The sequence below is a fragment of the Anser brachyrhynchus genome (assembly GCF_964034855.1).
Source record: "Anser brachyrhynchus genome assembly, chromosome: 1".
NCBI classification, from domain to species: domain Eukaryota; kingdom Metazoa; phylum Chordata; class Aves; order Anseriformes; family Anatidae; genus Anser; species Anser brachyrhynchus.
The window spans coordinates 48,480,663-48,497,146 of record NC_137694.1 but is presented as its reverse complement, the minus strand read 5'-3'; the positions used below and the strand labels follow the sequence as shown (position 1 = coordinate 48,497,146).

The window sequence follows — 16,484 nt, the reverse complement described above, 5'->3', positions numbered from 1 at the left end:
ACATACAGCAAGAAAAGTGCATGGAAGCACATTTGCAGAATTGGAGCTTAAAGGATTCATCAATAACACACCCTCATCCTGCAGTGGAGAAGGGTGAGTTCATTTGCATTCATTACTGAGCTTGTGAAATGGCTGTGTTTAGATGTGGTCCTTCAGCAAAGTCCGGTCTTGCTAGTTATACCTATTTTTAATTCTTTAATTGTGGATTTTCCTTTTTACTTTATTACAGCTTGTTGCTACTACTAAACTAGACTGAATGTATACTTTTGTGTGCTCAGTGCCTTCGTAGTACTTGCCACCTCATCCAAAAAAGGTGAAATGATGAGCTCTAGCAAAGAAAAAAAAAAAAAAAGTAAGGTGGAAAAAAGCCTTTCTAAGATAATGTGTTTCTTCAGCTGGATGTTTGCTTTTTTTTTTTTTTCCTAGCTTCATATATTACAGTATCTATAGCATATCTGGTGCCTTACAGTAAACAATTATCATCTAGGCTGCTAGGGCTCTCCTTCTAAGGATGCACAGTGCTTTAGTGTTTGATTCTGGTGGCAGCAGTCTTGGCGATTTACTAGTTGGTTGAGTTTTTTCACACAGAGATGTGAAATCCCTTCCAAATGACGGTAGCACAGCTTCCTACCCCTCTGCAGGAGCAAATAGTCTAAACAAAAAGTATTGCATTCGAGACATTCTTTGCATGGGCAAAAGTAAACCTCAGACCTGGGCTCACATGGGTGGTTTAGATCTTGTGTGGTACGAAAACTGCTCTTGAGGAAACCTTGTTTATTTTGAAGAATTTTGAGGCTACATTTAAGAGCCATATGTAGAACTCATATCTTCACAAATGAAGGATTACTTCGCAGTAAATTATAAAAGCCATAAACGCAGTAATGCCTTCTCAAAATGTCTGCCCCTTGGGAAAGCAGTGGCATTGGTGCAAATGAATTAACATAATCTAGTGATGACCACAATGTACTGCTGATCTATATAAATAACTGCTTACCACTGAGCAGTATGAGAATGGGTTATAGAATCTAATTGCTTTTGAGAAAAGGGATTACAGCAAACTTTGCTTAGGGAGGCAGGAGAGAAAACTGAGGACAGAAGGTTAGTTAAAAGAGGACATTAACATTCATATAATCTTGCAGCTTCATGAATAACTGCACATATTTGTAATCATGTTGCTATGACACCCAGTAATAACGAGGAGTCTTCATTTTGAATTAGCAGGTATGCTGACATATGCAGAAGGAATGCATATGTTTAGGTTATTTTAAAAATTGTTCTCTCCATGTTGTGTAAATTTCACATAATACAATGGACAGCTAAGGGACCAAATGGTCCCATTTCACCCTTCTTTCCTATGCCAGTAACCCAGAAACCCAAGTATGTACTTGTCAGCATCAAACAGATATCAGGATATAGCTGGAGAAATTAAAGGCAGCAATTCCTTGTGAATTTTGCAAAAATGGACAGACAAAAGATAGAAAAGCTTTTGGTAGTCCCGGTGGGAGAAACTCTCAATGACTCCAATACTTATTACACATCAAAGAATCTTCAGTGTGTCACAAATTTGAAGTAATTAGAACTGATTTCTCTTTTTACACTGCTTGCAGAATTACACATTTTTCCTTGTTTCTGTCTTCTCTCTTTCTCCAACCCCCACCCCCTTCCACCTTCTAGCCTTCTCCTGGAATACTGATCATTAAAGGACTGCCATAAATGGAGAAAAAATATAGGCCAAAAGATGCTTTTAGGATCAGTGTGAGTAAAAAGCCACACAGCTCCTTGAAAGTGCTGGAACTTCTGCTCTGTAAACCTTGCCCCATGTCTGCTAGATGCAGCAACAGTAGAGCATAGTTGACTTAAATGCTGATGAATGTTGTATGTGGTGTTCTCTTACAAGTGTTGCAGACCAGGAATCTCACTTGAGTCTGTGGCTGCAGCAAGTTGGTCTGGCAAGCTATTACGTTTGAATAGTTTTCATTGCTCAGCAAGTGGCCTGCCACATCCTGGGGAAGCTGCAGTTTTCATGATGCCTCTCTTTCTGGCTTTTAGGAAGATGTTTTTGTAGTCCGCTTGCTCCAGAAATGGCAAGGAACAAAAACATTATTTCTTTATATCTACAAAGATTTAGGTCATACCCCTAAGTTATTCCACTCCTACTAAGACTGCTACAGAGATCCCTAAGCATCCATATGGGTGCTGGAAAAGCCATCGAAACTGGCTACTCCAGAATCCTGGCTTTAGATTTTGCTTCTTTGCACTCCCTCTGAACAAGGGATATCTTCCAGGAGAGGCTATAGTTAAAATTGTCATTTTATTGCATTCTAAAATTACCACAGAACGCAACTTAATCCTCTGAATCAGAGCTGGAACAAAACATGTAAGTATGTCTCCTCAGCTAGTCACAGCCTGTGGGGAGGTTCTTGCACCTTCTTGGTGCTTTTCCACCTCAATAATCTTCCAGTGTCCGTCCCAGAAGGAAAATACTTTTCCCACTCAGCCATTGTTGCCACTGTAACTGGGCTCTGGACTGCAGCCCACATAGCACCGTGTGCTCCCCCTCCATTTGGCATGTCTCTTGGAAGGCTTCCTTGGAGAAGAGCCACTGGTGATCCAGCCCAGTACGTCTCTGCTTTCCACTTCCGCTGGTGAAATAGTTCTTCAACACTCCTACTCCAGAATTCGAGGTTGACCCTAAAATGCGTTTATTCGTCTCTCCGAGATTATAGATTTTGAGCACTATTGCACAGGAGTTCCTTATCCACACAATTTTTCAAAGTCACATATAGCAATACCATTAAAACCACCTAAATAAATGTACAAGTTTCTTGGATGGCATGGGAGGGGGAGCAGACAGGAGAAAAGTAGAGAAGAGAAAGTAGATCTGAAAAACTAGATTTTCACAACACTGCACAGGTAATTTGTCAAAATTTGTAAGGTGTTTCAGCAATCTTTATTTATTTATTTATTTAGTAAAATAAAAGTTTATTGGGAGAAAGATAAAGCTTTACTTTCATCCTGAATATTGTAATTAATGAAGTCACACACCTTCATTCAGACAGCCGCCTTGCCTGACTCAACCTGGTATTTTTCTTTTTGTAGGTTGAAAGATAAAGATGCTATGTGTTTGGCAGTCATTGAGATTGATACTTTTGTTTAAATTAAATTGAGATTTTTCATTAGAACTATTGCCTGGAGTTCTGTCTGATTGTCTCGTAGAGCTGTCAGTTGCTGTTTGCTTCCCCAATATCCTTGAAACAAACCCCACAGCTCAGGCAGAGTCGTAGAATCACATAATATCCTGAATTGGAGGAGCCCCACAAGGGTCACTGAGTCCAGCTCAAGGAACGTGATAGCTGTACTGCCCTTAGATGAGTAAAGACCTTGTTACGTGGTATTTTGACTCCACAGCTGTGTGTCAGGGCCCTGAGTGCACAAATGGACCTTAATTGCTGTGATTGGCCTCAAGTGGGGCCTCCACCCTCACCCTCTGAAGGATCTGGGTGTTCAGCCCCTTCCTGAGCTACACCTCAGCGTGCCTACCCCTGGCCCTCTTCCTGGGCCACCCTTGGACCTGGCCTGTTACCCTGTCAGGCCTGATGATCCCTGGATGAACGACAGGATGAGCTGTGGTGACCACCCTGCTCTGCTCTCCTGCCTCTGGTGCCACAGATGGGGTCACCACTCGGCTCGCACCGGGGTGCCCTCAGCTCCCGGGAGGGAGCAATGCTGCTCCATGATTGATGCCTTGCTTCTGAATTCAGGTTGCCTGAAAATGCAGGTACATTTTAGAAAAGCAATCTTGCCTAGCTGCTGTTGCTGTTGGTTGCCTTTTATAAAGGGTTACAAACACAGGCATTTCAAAGCAAATTTAGGTAGAGTGCTTGTTAAAATTGTTGTCACCTATAGTCCCCATTCAAACCAGAGTTCACTCCTACAGCACAGCTCCAACAAGGCCTGCCTCAGCAGTGGTTATTTAGGGTGTAGTTTCATGTCAGGGTTACACCACCTTGTATTTGCACCCCTGCTGAAGAGGGATCCTGCCCTCGTCCTCTGCCACACACTGCTGCTCCCTCAGCTCACCCATCTCACAGAAGACTGAATAGTTCCTGGGTGATCTGTGGGCTGATCTGGACTGCTTGCAGCCATACAGCTGTGTAGTTCTGGCACAAGAAAGGGGACAGGAACACCTGGGGGGATGAGAAGGGAACAAACTGTAGCTCACTGGATTAGGTGAAACTGTGTACTTGGGGTCAAGTTACATCAGACAGCTGAGTCAACCTGTCAAAAGGAGGAGGCCTTATTTCCTCTTCCCATCCCACTCCTACACTCCTTCCTCATCCACAGTGTTTCCCCACAGTTCACTTCTGGATCTTGTCAGATTCTACTGACCTGACTCACCTCATTAACCTGGCAGAAACACGGCCGTTTAGTCCAGTCTTCAGCTGGAAGGGTGAATTGATTTGCCTTACATTGTGGCCTAGCAAGCACCAGAGACAACAAAGGTAAATTCTAGGAATGGGAGTGAAGTTTCCCCCTTTAATATCAACGCGTTATTAAACCAATTAATTCTGGATGTCTCTTACCATTTTTGACAAGGTCACTCTGCCCTGTGTTTCTGACCCCCTCCTTCCATAGGTGCTTATCCGCTAAAGGAATGGGAGGACTGAGGGATTATTTATTTATTTATTTATTTATTTTTGACTTGTTTGCCTTTCTGACCAGCTCACTGAGGCATTAGACCCGGCACAAGAGGAACAGTAGGACACGCAGTAAGATGCGGCAGGAATAGGATTAGCCCTTCCAGCAGCAGCGACGCGTCCTGTTGACTCAGCCTGTCTTGTCCCACTGCACCTATGCGGGAGCCAGGACAAGGAGCACGTTCCTCCTTGCACAAATCCGTGACAGCCACATCACACCATCTCTAGGATTATGGCAGTTCTGAGAACAAACTTAAGCAACCACCTTATTTACCAACGAGGTGCTCTATAATGCCACTGTAGACAGAAAATGTAAACAAATAATTGCAATTATACAATTAATACTCCCGGGACAATTCAACACAGCTGCTGACCGTCTTCCTGTGACAGCTTTTCCTGTCATCTAGTTACTCATTGAGTGGGTGCATCCATACCAGCTGAGCCTGTGGATGACTAATCTTACTCCTCCTCCTACCCCCCTTTGCAATCTTACAGAAGTCTTACTGCAATTACAAATCTCACAAAACCTCGATTCTTTATTTTACACAAAACCACTTTGACAATTTTTGTTAAATGTTGTAGAAAGTCTGTTCAACAGGATGATTAACCAAAAAAAATTGTATATGTACATATACTGAATGAATTCTCAAAGTATTATTTAGAATTTACATTAAAAATATTCCTTAGTAAATGTCAGAGTATTTTAAAAGAACTGTTGTTATTCTTACACACAAATGGGGAAACTGAGGCACGGAAGTGCAGTTTTTCACGTGGCAAAAATCACAATAGTCACTGAACAACTTCAGAATGATCTTATCTGGCAGTACCAGCTGAAGCTGTCCTGGGAGAAGAAATCAGTTATATGTTTTACCTATACAGGACATCACAACGGGATGCTGAGAGTCCAAGCCTAAACTGTAGGAAACACCTCTTGATTTTTATTTACTTATTTATTTATTTATTTATTTTTGTTAAATGGCTGCTTGAATACAAGAATAATATTGCTTACTTGAACTACAGTATAAGCATAAGCACAAATTCCTTAGGCTGTATTCATATACACTACAAACACTTTAGTTGCAGCTTGAATCCTTAGCGGCACCCAGATGGACAGGTGACAGGATGAGATGAGATTTACAAAAGAATGAAGATAGCCTATTGACATAAGCATTGGAGTTGTTTCTGAGTGTTTACAGATTGGCTTAAAATATAGAAACCTCTCTGGCTACAGTGCAACATGAGAAGATTTAACAATTAACACCCTAATTACTTACTGCAGTGCCTTATTAGAGATTTGTGCCCTAAATTTGTAAAGTAACTACACAAAGATTAAGACACATTATTTCAGGAGTGAAGGCTTGTCCATCTCCATTTTTAGGAAACCATCCTTGCAATAAAACAAGCCCATGCATTCACAAATTCAGTTTCACTTCCAGGTATGATTATATAGTGCCATTCTACTCCAGATTTAATGGAAACAAAAGAAACCAATTGCTTATTCCTTGAGGATTTTGAAACACTGGTTTCTATGAAAAAAAGAAATACTTCCCATGTTCATTTTGCCAATGAGCAGCCCGAACGAATGTACTAAGAAACAATTTCCTAAATATACCACTGCAGAAAGAGAGCTAGAACAGCCAAGTCTGGATTTTCTATTTCCCACAAGGTGAGGGGGAGATGGAGGGAACAACACAAAAAAAAAAAAAAAAAAAAAAAAAGACCACATCAATCTAGATACCAGCCCTGATTTATATATTTGTTCCTCTAAAGCAGAGCCAACCAACACAGCCCTGCCTTCATTACTACATAGTTTGTTGCCTAACTGTGAATCAACTGTTCAATCAGTTAAAATATTTCCTGGAGAAATTTATGACTGACTGCTCCAGTAAGATCAAAAAAGGTAACACTTTTTCTTCAGGAAGAGAGCAATCTAGAAACTATGCTTTCGAGGTTTTTCAGAGATGTGAAGTCCCAGGAAGAGGTCAGCCACTCATGGAATTACCGCTGGTGCCTTCATAGTATCCACGCAGTTAACGGACAGAGAAATCTCCTTTCTGCTCAGCCAACACAGACTGAGCAACTTTCCTCTTTGCTGCCCACAGTATGCTGAAGCAAGCAATGCGGTTGGCAGTTATTAATAACCCCATCTCCAGACATACTTGAGAAGTGTGTAGTCACGCTTCTGAGTGTCCTTAAGCAATTCCTGTCTTGCTCCCAGAAAGTTGTAATCTGTCAGAACATGCTTCTAAGAATAGACTCTCAGAACATTATGTGTCAGAGAGGGGGTAGACCTCATATACTGTCTCCCAAAACCTTTTTTAGAAACCATCTAAAAATAGTCTGGAAACTTAACAGGGAATGTGGTTTAGTTTTTAAAAATAAAGTTCTTTGGTGTCTTCCATTGCAACCTTCTAGAACCGGGATTTAGGTTACAAGATGTGCCGCTACAGTAATCTTTGAAAAGAACACATTTCCAGAATAAGGAATACCCACAGGTTACCTCTAATTTAAAACTAACGAGGGTATAAAATCAGGGAATCTGAAAGCCTAGTGGAGGCTGTTTTGTGAATCAAAAATTGAGAGGGCTGTCAAGTATTCCCAATAAGTATATACAAGACACAAAACATTACTACAGATTTCTAAAAAACCCTGTAAGTGGTATGCCATTGTCTCAACGTGAAAGACAAGACTAGCGATGTGATAGTGCTACGTAACAGATACCAGTAATCCTCCTGGTGGCTTCCCTCCTGTATGGAACCAGACATTCCCTCCAAAGAGCACGTAGCATTGGCTGTGTGGAAAAAAAATGAAGTAACTAAAAACTTACATACATGTACATATATAAGGAACTACAAGATCAAGATCTTTCGCTGTTCTTTATAATCTTGTTGATGAATTAGTTCCTTGGTGGTTAACAGCTGAATACAGTTGGCCTACGAAATTTCCCAGGTTAGGAAGCTTGTTGGTCACATTGACCAGTTTGCACCACGTGCAAGATCCTGGTAAGAAGCCTGACAAGCAGTACCCCTGTTGTGACAACAACAAAGTTTATGTGCTCATAAACTCAGCAAGATGCAGTCTGAAGTAAATCAGTTTATCCCCACAATACCCATGGACAAGGTATTCTAGAATTTCACTCCTTAAACACGACTTCACTTCCTTATAGTAATTTCCAGACTGCATTTCTTTCAGACACTTTATAATCATTTATTTTTGTCAACACCATCCTTGAGCTTAAAATCGTCAACATGTTTTCTTTGTTCATCAGCATAACCACTCTCTTGCTTGCATTCAGCTTCAAAAGGCTGTTCTTCATCCAAGAGCTGACCTCATCCTGGCACAACAATTTCCTTGTGGGAATAATGAGCTGGTACGTAGCAGAAGATACTCAGAACTGTGTGGCTTCTGTTTGGTGCCCGAGCGCAGAGCAGATCACTGTGGCTGTACACAGAAATTTGATGGAGAAAGCGCGGAGGAGTCTTGCAGTGGAGATGCAGTTTCTGATCTTGGTTGCATCTTGGAAAGATGAAACCGAGATTGTAAAGCATTTTGGCACCTCTCTGCCCCTCTCTCCATGGCTTACTGACTCCAGTATTCCAAGCCTTTCGTCTCCCGCTTGTCAGGAAAAATATCCAAAAAGAAACATTTGCTACTGCTCACGGGAGTGATCTGTGGGAATAACCGGCTCTTGACCAGAGATTTCTGGCTACACGCCTGCTGGGCTTCTGGAGGTTATCGGCATGGCTAACTGCTCTGCAACTACACAACAAGGTCAGGTGTTGCTGAAACCGTGAGGCTTCCACTGATGATTGCGTGAAATTCCTAAACCACAGACCAGAAAAGATGCAATGTATCTTCAGGCTGAAGGCACCTGGAAGAGATCGCATTATCTGTAGCTCTCTGAAGGAGCGGTTCTGTGGAAGGAATTGCCACACAGGTGGTTGGCGTGCCTTAGAGACACAGATGAGATGCTTCATGGGCATGTGGAAACTTATAGTGCTGGACCCATTTCAGGTCCTACAGCAGCAGGTCAGGTAACCGACTTTTGTCTCTCCCTGCTTCTTTTATCGCTGTTGCATAAACACAGCACCGCCTCTGAGATGCTTTCTGTCTCCAAAAGCACCCGGGTGAGTTTTGTGCAGGCCTGACACACCCGGGTTGGAAACGCCCTCTGGAGGGACGGTGCCCAGGGGTCTGTGGCTGCGGCGCGGGCGGCGGCTCGCCCCCAAACCCTCCGCCGGGTACCCGCACGGCCGGGAGGCACGGGGCGCCCCCCGCACTACATTTCCCAGCGGGCCACGGGGCGGGCGCCGGAAGCGGAGCGGCGCGGGGCGGGGCCGGGTTCCAGTACGGCGGGCGGGCGGGCGGGCGGAGGAGGCCGCGGAGGTGGGTGCAGCGCTCGGCCCCTTCCCCTCTTCTGTGTAATTAACTTTTATTTTTGTGACCAGGGCCGGCGCGGGCTGGGTTCCCGAAAGGAGCTGCGTGTCGCGCCGGGGCTCCCAGGGTGGTGGCTGGCGGGAGGCCTCGGCCCCGGGCTGAGGGGGAGCCCGTGCATGGGGGGTGTTTGGGGGCGTTGGGTCGGTACGTGGTCCGCGGAGATCCTTATCCGCAAATAAAGCTTTGTGCCGTGTTTGACCGCTGAGGAGACAGGCGTATCTGGAACCGTAAGGGCTTCTGAACGGCTGACAGGCGACAGGTAACACACTGCACGGATTTTCTTTGTCCCGAAGGTCAGGAATTGATTTGCTGACCCTCGTACCCGAGCAGTTACGGAGCCGGTCTCTTTCAGAGGGTGCTCTGCACCGCGACGGGGGCCGCGTCTCGCTCAGGCCCGTCCTGCCCAGCACCGGTTTCCTGCCTGCACCCAGCATGGCAGCGCCGCTCAGAACCGCGTGGTCCCGCGTCCCTTGGAGGCGTTCGGCAGCTCCCTGCAGGCAGGTCCCGCTGCAGAGTAAGTGGTGGTGGGATTGGGGTCCTCCGTTGAAACTTGCTCTTTGAGAGCCCCTTCTCTGCGCTGTTTGCAGCAACAGGAACATGGAAGTGGATTGTTGAATCAAGTCTGATATTCTGTTTTCTCTCTTTAGTTATTAAAGGGTGTTTTGATATACTTTTTCTAGTGCCTACACATGACACTCCTCTAACTTATTAATTAGTGTGTAAATAACATTGCTCCAACCGCTAGTTAAATTCTACTTGAAGATTTAAACTTAATTTTTCAGACTTATAAACGATGCTGAGAAAAGTCTATGCTATATCATAACTGTAGGCTGAAACAGCCTTGGTCCCTCAGCATCTCCTCACAGGGCAGGTGCTGCAGCCCCTAGCTATTTTGGTGGACTTTTGCAGAATTTATTCCGTTTTATCTTTATCAGAGGGCCCAAAAGTGGCCATGGTATCGAGATGTGGTCTAACAAGTGACGAGTACAGGGAGATAATCACATCCCTCAGTCTGTTTGCTAGTACAGTCCAGTATGCTCCCCTTTACAACTTGTAATTCTTGTGATTGCTTTCCTTGGAGTAACAGGAATCTGGGGAGGGATAACGTTCTCTGATGTTACAGCAGCCAAGACATTGTAGTTTTGTGTAGCGTGCATACCAGTTTCTAGCACAGTACAATTTTTTTTCCCAATGAATGCTGCTATGAATTAAACAAAAAGAATCAGATCAGATGATCTTCATTGTAAGCCATATGGTAATGTTTTTCACTCTTTATATATATACAGAGTCAGGGTATATAAAGAATATACTCTAACAGTGAAATCTGTTGGTATTTTCTAAATGCTGTGATGTTTCTTAGGAAAACAGCATAATGGAAAAGTAAAAGTAGGATAATATTTTTTGTAGCACTACAAATCACGGTAAAGTGAGCTTCTATTCAGACTGTATTTGAGTTTTATTAATCTGAAAATGAATATGATTATAATCCCCAACTGACTTAGATTGTAATGAAAATGTAAATATTCTTATGTTTGGCATAGCTCTGCTTTTTTTACATCAGTGTTTGTGACTTATTTTTTTGCAGATGGAGCTGTGTATCATGCTTGTCATAAATCTACGTACTCGATTCTCCCTGAAGACTACAACTGGTACCTTAACATGCTTTGACGTGTGACCTTTCCCTTTGATGCTTATTCCAGGCTACTTGCTCTGTCATGAAGCTGTCATATGATGCTAGTTTTGGAGACATATATATTATAATTTAAACTAAAATACTATTTCTGATCTTAATGATCTTAAAGTTAATATTTAACTTTTTAATTTAAAAAGTTTTATTATTAAAAAATTAAAGTTTTAATTTGAAGTTAATGTTTCAAAAATAAGCATAATGAAAAATCGTGCATGACTCATTTTAAATTCAAAACCTGTTGATGACCCCAATACTGCTACAGTTTTGTCTGTGGAAGAGCAAAAGTAACTAACAGCAGTGATTTTCCCTTATGCTTATTGTTAAGACAAACTCCAGGAACTGCTGGGCTGCTGCATGGGAAACTGGAAAAGATGATTCAAGTAGAGTAGAAACTGGAAGAGCTGATACAAACAGTGAGAAATGCAACATGTGCGTTGTAGAAGTTCTTAGGAAGCTATTATGTCATAGAAGTAGGGAAGGAAGGTGAGAAGAGTCATACTCCCTCAAGGAAATTCTCAGTAGAACTCTTTGTTTATTGTGCTGACCACCCTCTGTTACTAAATATAAAGGTTGAAACCCAAGAACTTTATTTCGTATTCCTTCTTACTGGTGCCACGCTTTTTATAAAGGCGTGTTGTCCTAGATATTACTGACATTTGTTATCCCTGACTGTTTTATATGTAGTTTTATATGTAATTATTCAACATCTTAAAGACTTCTTTACAAACAATATTTCTAGCTATTTGTAGTCCTCCATTTTAGCCCTTCTTTTCTATCCAAAAGAAAAAAAAATACCACCAAGGTAGCTGAAAGAAAAACTCACAGGAAGTTCAGATAAAGTATTTGTGACCCCTTTTTAGGTATTTTTTTACAGAAGATTGCTAAATAATTCATGAATTCAGGATGAAATACAGTTTTCTCTGGGAATCCAGTGCTCAGTTGCTTAGCATTTCTGAAACTTGGATATATTTAAGAAGGTAACTTTTTATTTTTATAGCAAAGTGGAACTTGCCTTGACGTCAGATTTGAAGACGATTGTCTGCTACCACCCTTCGCTTGAGATTCCATATGAGTATACAAAAGTATGTCCACGTATACACACTTACATTTCTTAGTCATGTAAAAGCACAACAGTTCTGAGTTTTTTTTTTTTTTTTTGTAATTTGGAAGACTGAGGTAATTCTTATGTGATCAGCATATCTGTGCAGTAAGTGAATGATGAGTGTAGCTGCTGCTATGAGGAGGGCATTTATTTTTAATTGAATTGAGGGAAAGCTACAGAGTAAGAAATGCTCAGGTATTACAGCATACAGTAATTAACAAAGAATTAAAGGAGATACTCATAGTTGTGTGCTACAGAAAAAGCGAGATTCTAAGAGCATGCTTCTCAAAGAGGATGTTTGAAATTCAGGCAACGCTTCACGCATCCTGCTATGCACAGATGCAGCAGTCTGGGCAAGAGAATATGAAGAAGTGCCTCTGCTGCTGCTATTTTCAACTCGAGCTTTAAATTCCATTCAGCACCATGGGTTCATAAACTCCACAGAAAAATTTAAATACTGACTTTTTTTTTTAATCCATCAGTAGTACTGTCAGAGTGTTCTTTACACTGGAGAAACTGTATGCTTCTTGTATCAATTTCCAATTCTCCTGTGCTAGTAAAACCTTGCAAATGGTAGCTGCATTGCTGAAATAATTCAACGTGAAATTTTTCCACTGAAAACTTAGTTTAGCACTCTTTGCCTGTAAGTTATATATTGGTATTTCAAAATTTATTGTTTACGTGTCTCTCAGGAACAAAAGGCTATAAATCAGGGAAAAATACTAGTAGCAGTGCTAGTAGGTAAGTTTTAGGATGGGAACAAATATCTTGGTGTTAGCTGATGCACACTTAGGAAGTGACATTCTTCTCCAAAGTACAACCCATTTAAAGATTATTTTTTTTAGCAGTGTGACTAAATGATGATCATCAGTATGAATAAACTTATAAATAGGAAGAATATGAGTACTTCTGTGTCAGTAAATTGATGCTTATTCAGCCAGTGAATTGTAAAGATCAGCCATAGTGATGACAGCAGCGCTGATTTTAGGGGCACAGTAATCAGCTCCAGCACCTGGGGTAATGTTTGCAGAGATCTGCCCCATGGCGATGTGGTTTTGACTGGGGGATGGTGCTGGTGTTGTAAATAGCCTGTACTTTCATGAGAATTCTTCTTTATTCCTTTGGTTTCAGCTAGTAAATGGTAATGTTACTAATGTAGCTTGACTTTTTGTTTTTCATCAAAGAGGAGAAAAAGGAAATATATGTGCTACTGTTCTTATAGCCCGTACCACGGCCAGATCCAGTGAATAATAAAGAAGAAACACTTGATCAAGTTTTAAAATCCAGACTGAATGAAAACGAGCTAAAGGATGATAGAGGTCCTACAATTGAAGAGCTCAGCAAAATGTTTTACACAACAAAACATCGGTGGTATCCTGTAGGACAGTAAGTAATTTTTTTTTTTCTTTTCAGTGTTTGTTCCTTTTGGAGGTAAAGGGAAACACAGGAATAATTTATGACCAAATTCAGCCTAGGATATGTCTTGTGAGATGAGATACTGTTAGCACATGGGCTACTGCCTACAACTTTAAATGCAATATTGTGTAAATGGAAGCCTGTATTTCTGTGTTGTTTTTTTTTTTTGTGGTGGTGGTGGGTTTTTTTTTTTAACTCTGCCCCTTTGATAGCCTTTGCGATTTTGGAAAAATACCACGGAGTAGAAATTTTTCATACTATCTATTTAGCTACTGGTCCGGGTTATTTGTTAAAGTTGCGTAAGTGAAGTTACACCTTCAATGGACATCACCTAATATAGCTTGAAAATGTGATTCTCAGACTTGAGAATAGTGGAGTTTTTTCATTTGAAGTGAGGAAAGGTGTGCCTTGGTGTACCCTGTGTTCGGAAAGCTACTGGGAGAGGTACAAGCATGCCCGACTGAGCTTAGAGAGACTGTGTACGCTCAGACACCCCACTGGAAACAAACGGCATTTTAGTTTGTGTAACTCCTTTCCAGTCTGTGTTACTGCACTTCATTTGCTAACTTCACAGTCTTAGAGACCTGATACAGGGAGAATGGGAGAATTTTTTTGGTCCCCATCACACTTTTTAAATTGTTGTGTTTTGGGAACAGGTGAACGAGATGAAATGGTAGAACTCCCTATGGCTAAAGGGTAGCTGTCACTTAATGAGCATCAAACTCTATCTTCCTTGTTTTAGGGTGGGTAATTAAGAATGTAGGAATGTAATTAAATCATTTTTGTTGCAAATATATATATATTTTTTTTTTTAGTTTGCAGAATATTACACTATTTCAAGTACAGTCTGCCATAACTCCTGTACCCGATTGTTCTGTAGCAATCATTTTAGCCAGAGGAAAACCTGACTATATAATAAAATTAACTTCACATAAAGGATTAAGAATAAACAGCAGCCTTAGTACCTATTCAGCTGTAGAACTGATTGGATTAGTGCGTGCTTGTAGCAGATGTAGCAATAGAAATGAGTAGTGTTATGTAACTTCATGAACAGAGATGACATCTAATGAATTGTTGTGGATTGTGCTTGTGTATCTTGTGTTTTGCTTACTTGTGTAACCTCCAGACTACTTGCTGGGGAGAAGAATGTCAGGAAAATCAAAGACTTCCCAAAGCTTGCATTCACTGCAGCCTCTTTTTTTTCTAGGTATCATAGAAGACGGAAGAATCCTAATCCTCCTAAAGACAGATAATTAAGATAACTTCTTGTTCATCAGCAATTTGCTATTAATCTTTATTGGAAATAAAAATTACAGAAAGTGAGATGTTTGTCACTTCTACATGAATGTTTTAAATAAACCATGTTTAACTGAATTTGTGTTTCTTTTTTCCTATTTCAATTAGTTAACAGTAGAAAAACAGCAAAACTGCAGTAATGAAGTAAGGACTCAGAAGAATATGGTATGTGCAGGGTCAGTGAACGTGCTAGTCTTAGAACTGGGTGTAACATGACAGGGTGATCTGATTAAAGCAGGCCAGAGGCTTATCGTTAGTAAAGGGAATACATAGAAGCAATATTTCAGAATGGGAGTTCTAGAAATGGACATGCTGGAGTTTGGTGTTTTTGGAAATCAAGTACCTGAAATGCAGATAAGCTTTGAGTGCTGACGTCTAAAGAATTTAAGGCTTGTCGTGTACTGAAAACTGGCCAACTTGGTTAAACTTCAGCTTCTACAGCATCACTCATCCTTCTAAATCGCCTGGAATTCCCAAATATTTGAGATGTTTGTGTATGTTTGCTTTGTTTTTTGTTTTTTTTTAAACTCACTCCAGCTATTGTTCAGTGAGGATGCAATGTTCATACATACATTGAATGGCTGTAGCTCAGGGCAGGAAGAGTTCTTTGCTTTAGCTGGGTAATCAATCACTGAAGACACACAGCTCGTTCCAGCTTACCAAGAGGGAAGGACTGGCCCTTTATAATATCAAGTGCTTTCAAGAAACATGGTTTTATTCTAATTCATGCCTTTAGCATTTTGCAGTCCTTCAATGTTTCTGCTATTGAAATATTTTGTCACTTACCATTTTTCTCAGAAATAGGAGATCCTTTACTCCAGTCTACAGTTTAGGCATCAGCCTTCTGATAGAAAAGGCCAGCTTGGAACATTGTGCTTCTGCAGAGACCCCAGTGACATCATTAAGTCATCTTTGCATATCCTAGTAAATAATCAAGAAAAAAAATCCCATGTGTCATATATTTTGATTGTATTTCCATTCCAAGGCAACTTGGATAAGCTAGAAAGGTACTTGTTTCTTGCATTAGTCTGGTGTCATTTTGCATGTGCTATCTGTATGTTTTGCTAGAAGTTGAGTACCATACAAAAAGTCTAGTTCTGGTCATTGTTAGTATGAAGTACAACCACTTTTTGTGGAGTTATTCATTTTCCTTGAGGGCTTTATTGTGTAAGAGTAATGTCAGTTGCATGCAAAAAGGCTGTCATTAAGTACTTCTGGAAAACTGTTAAGCTACTCTAAGTCTTTATCTTGGTATTACTTTTAAAAATGAATTTTTAAAACCTAATGCCAGTTAGCCAATAATGGTTCATCATGGCACAGCATAAAATAGTTTTGCTTCTCTCTGTTATGCTTGTAAATTAATCTGACTCCATGTTTAATCCTACATCACCCGAATGATTGTGGCTCCATGTGATATGATGCGTTGCTCACATGGTAACAAAGATGCTATCATGAAGGTATAACTATAAAAAGGATGAGTGCTTCCTTTGCAAATTCAATTGAATAAAAAAAAAATATTTTTTCTGCCTATAAGATCACATTTAAAGAGTTTTTTAGTAATTAGAGATGTAGCAGATTTTAGTATTTGCATCAGTTCACGGTGCCCGGTACTGACATTGGTCCTTAAGTGAGAAGCTTACATCTTAGTGTTGTTACATTCCACTGTGTAAAATTGAACTGCCCTTTGTTTTGGAAAGCTGAGACGTAATTTGTCACTGTTTGACTCCATTCCAGTTTAAGAAAATATATTCTTTCTTGGATTAAACTTTCAAGTATTTATTTCCCTCCCCACACATACTTTTGCTTATTCCTGCCTAATACTATTAAGACTTTTTTATGGAAACCT

General features: G+C 40.8%; 1 protein-coding gene across 6 annotated transcripts; it reads left to right on the top strand.

Annotated features, from left to right (window-relative positions):
* Window positions 1–9,004: 9,004 nt before the first annotated feature.
* MRPL42 (mitochondrial ribosomal protein L42) lies at window positions 9,005–14,716 on the top strand. Of its 6 annotated transcripts, XM_080589344.1 has the most exons (7): window positions 9,096–9,118; window positions 9,348–9,393; window positions 9,487–9,648; window positions 10,720–10,783; window positions 11,822–11,906; window positions 13,149–13,312; window positions 14,550–14,716. In XM_080589344.1, exons 3-7 carry the CDS (start codon window positions 9,567–9,569, stop codon window positions 14,593–14,595), a joined length of 441 nt encoding a protein of 146 aa, XP_080445470.1. In that variant the 5' UTR covers window positions 9,096–9,118; window positions 9,348–9,393; window positions 9,487–9,566; the 3' UTR covers window positions 14,596–14,716. The 6 variants fall into 6 exon arrangements, with proteins under 6 accessions (XP_080445471.1, XP_080445468.1, XP_080445472.1 ...); XM_080589345.1 differs by lacking the exons at window positions 9,096–9,118; window positions 9,348–9,393 and adding an exon at window positions 9,005–9,083; XM_080589342.1 differs by lacking the exons at window positions 9,096–9,118; window positions 9,348–9,393 and adding an exon at window positions 9,032–9,083 and having other exon boundaries at window positions 9,428–9,648.
* The last annotated feature ends 1,768 nt before the right edge of the window (window positions 14,717–16,484 follow it).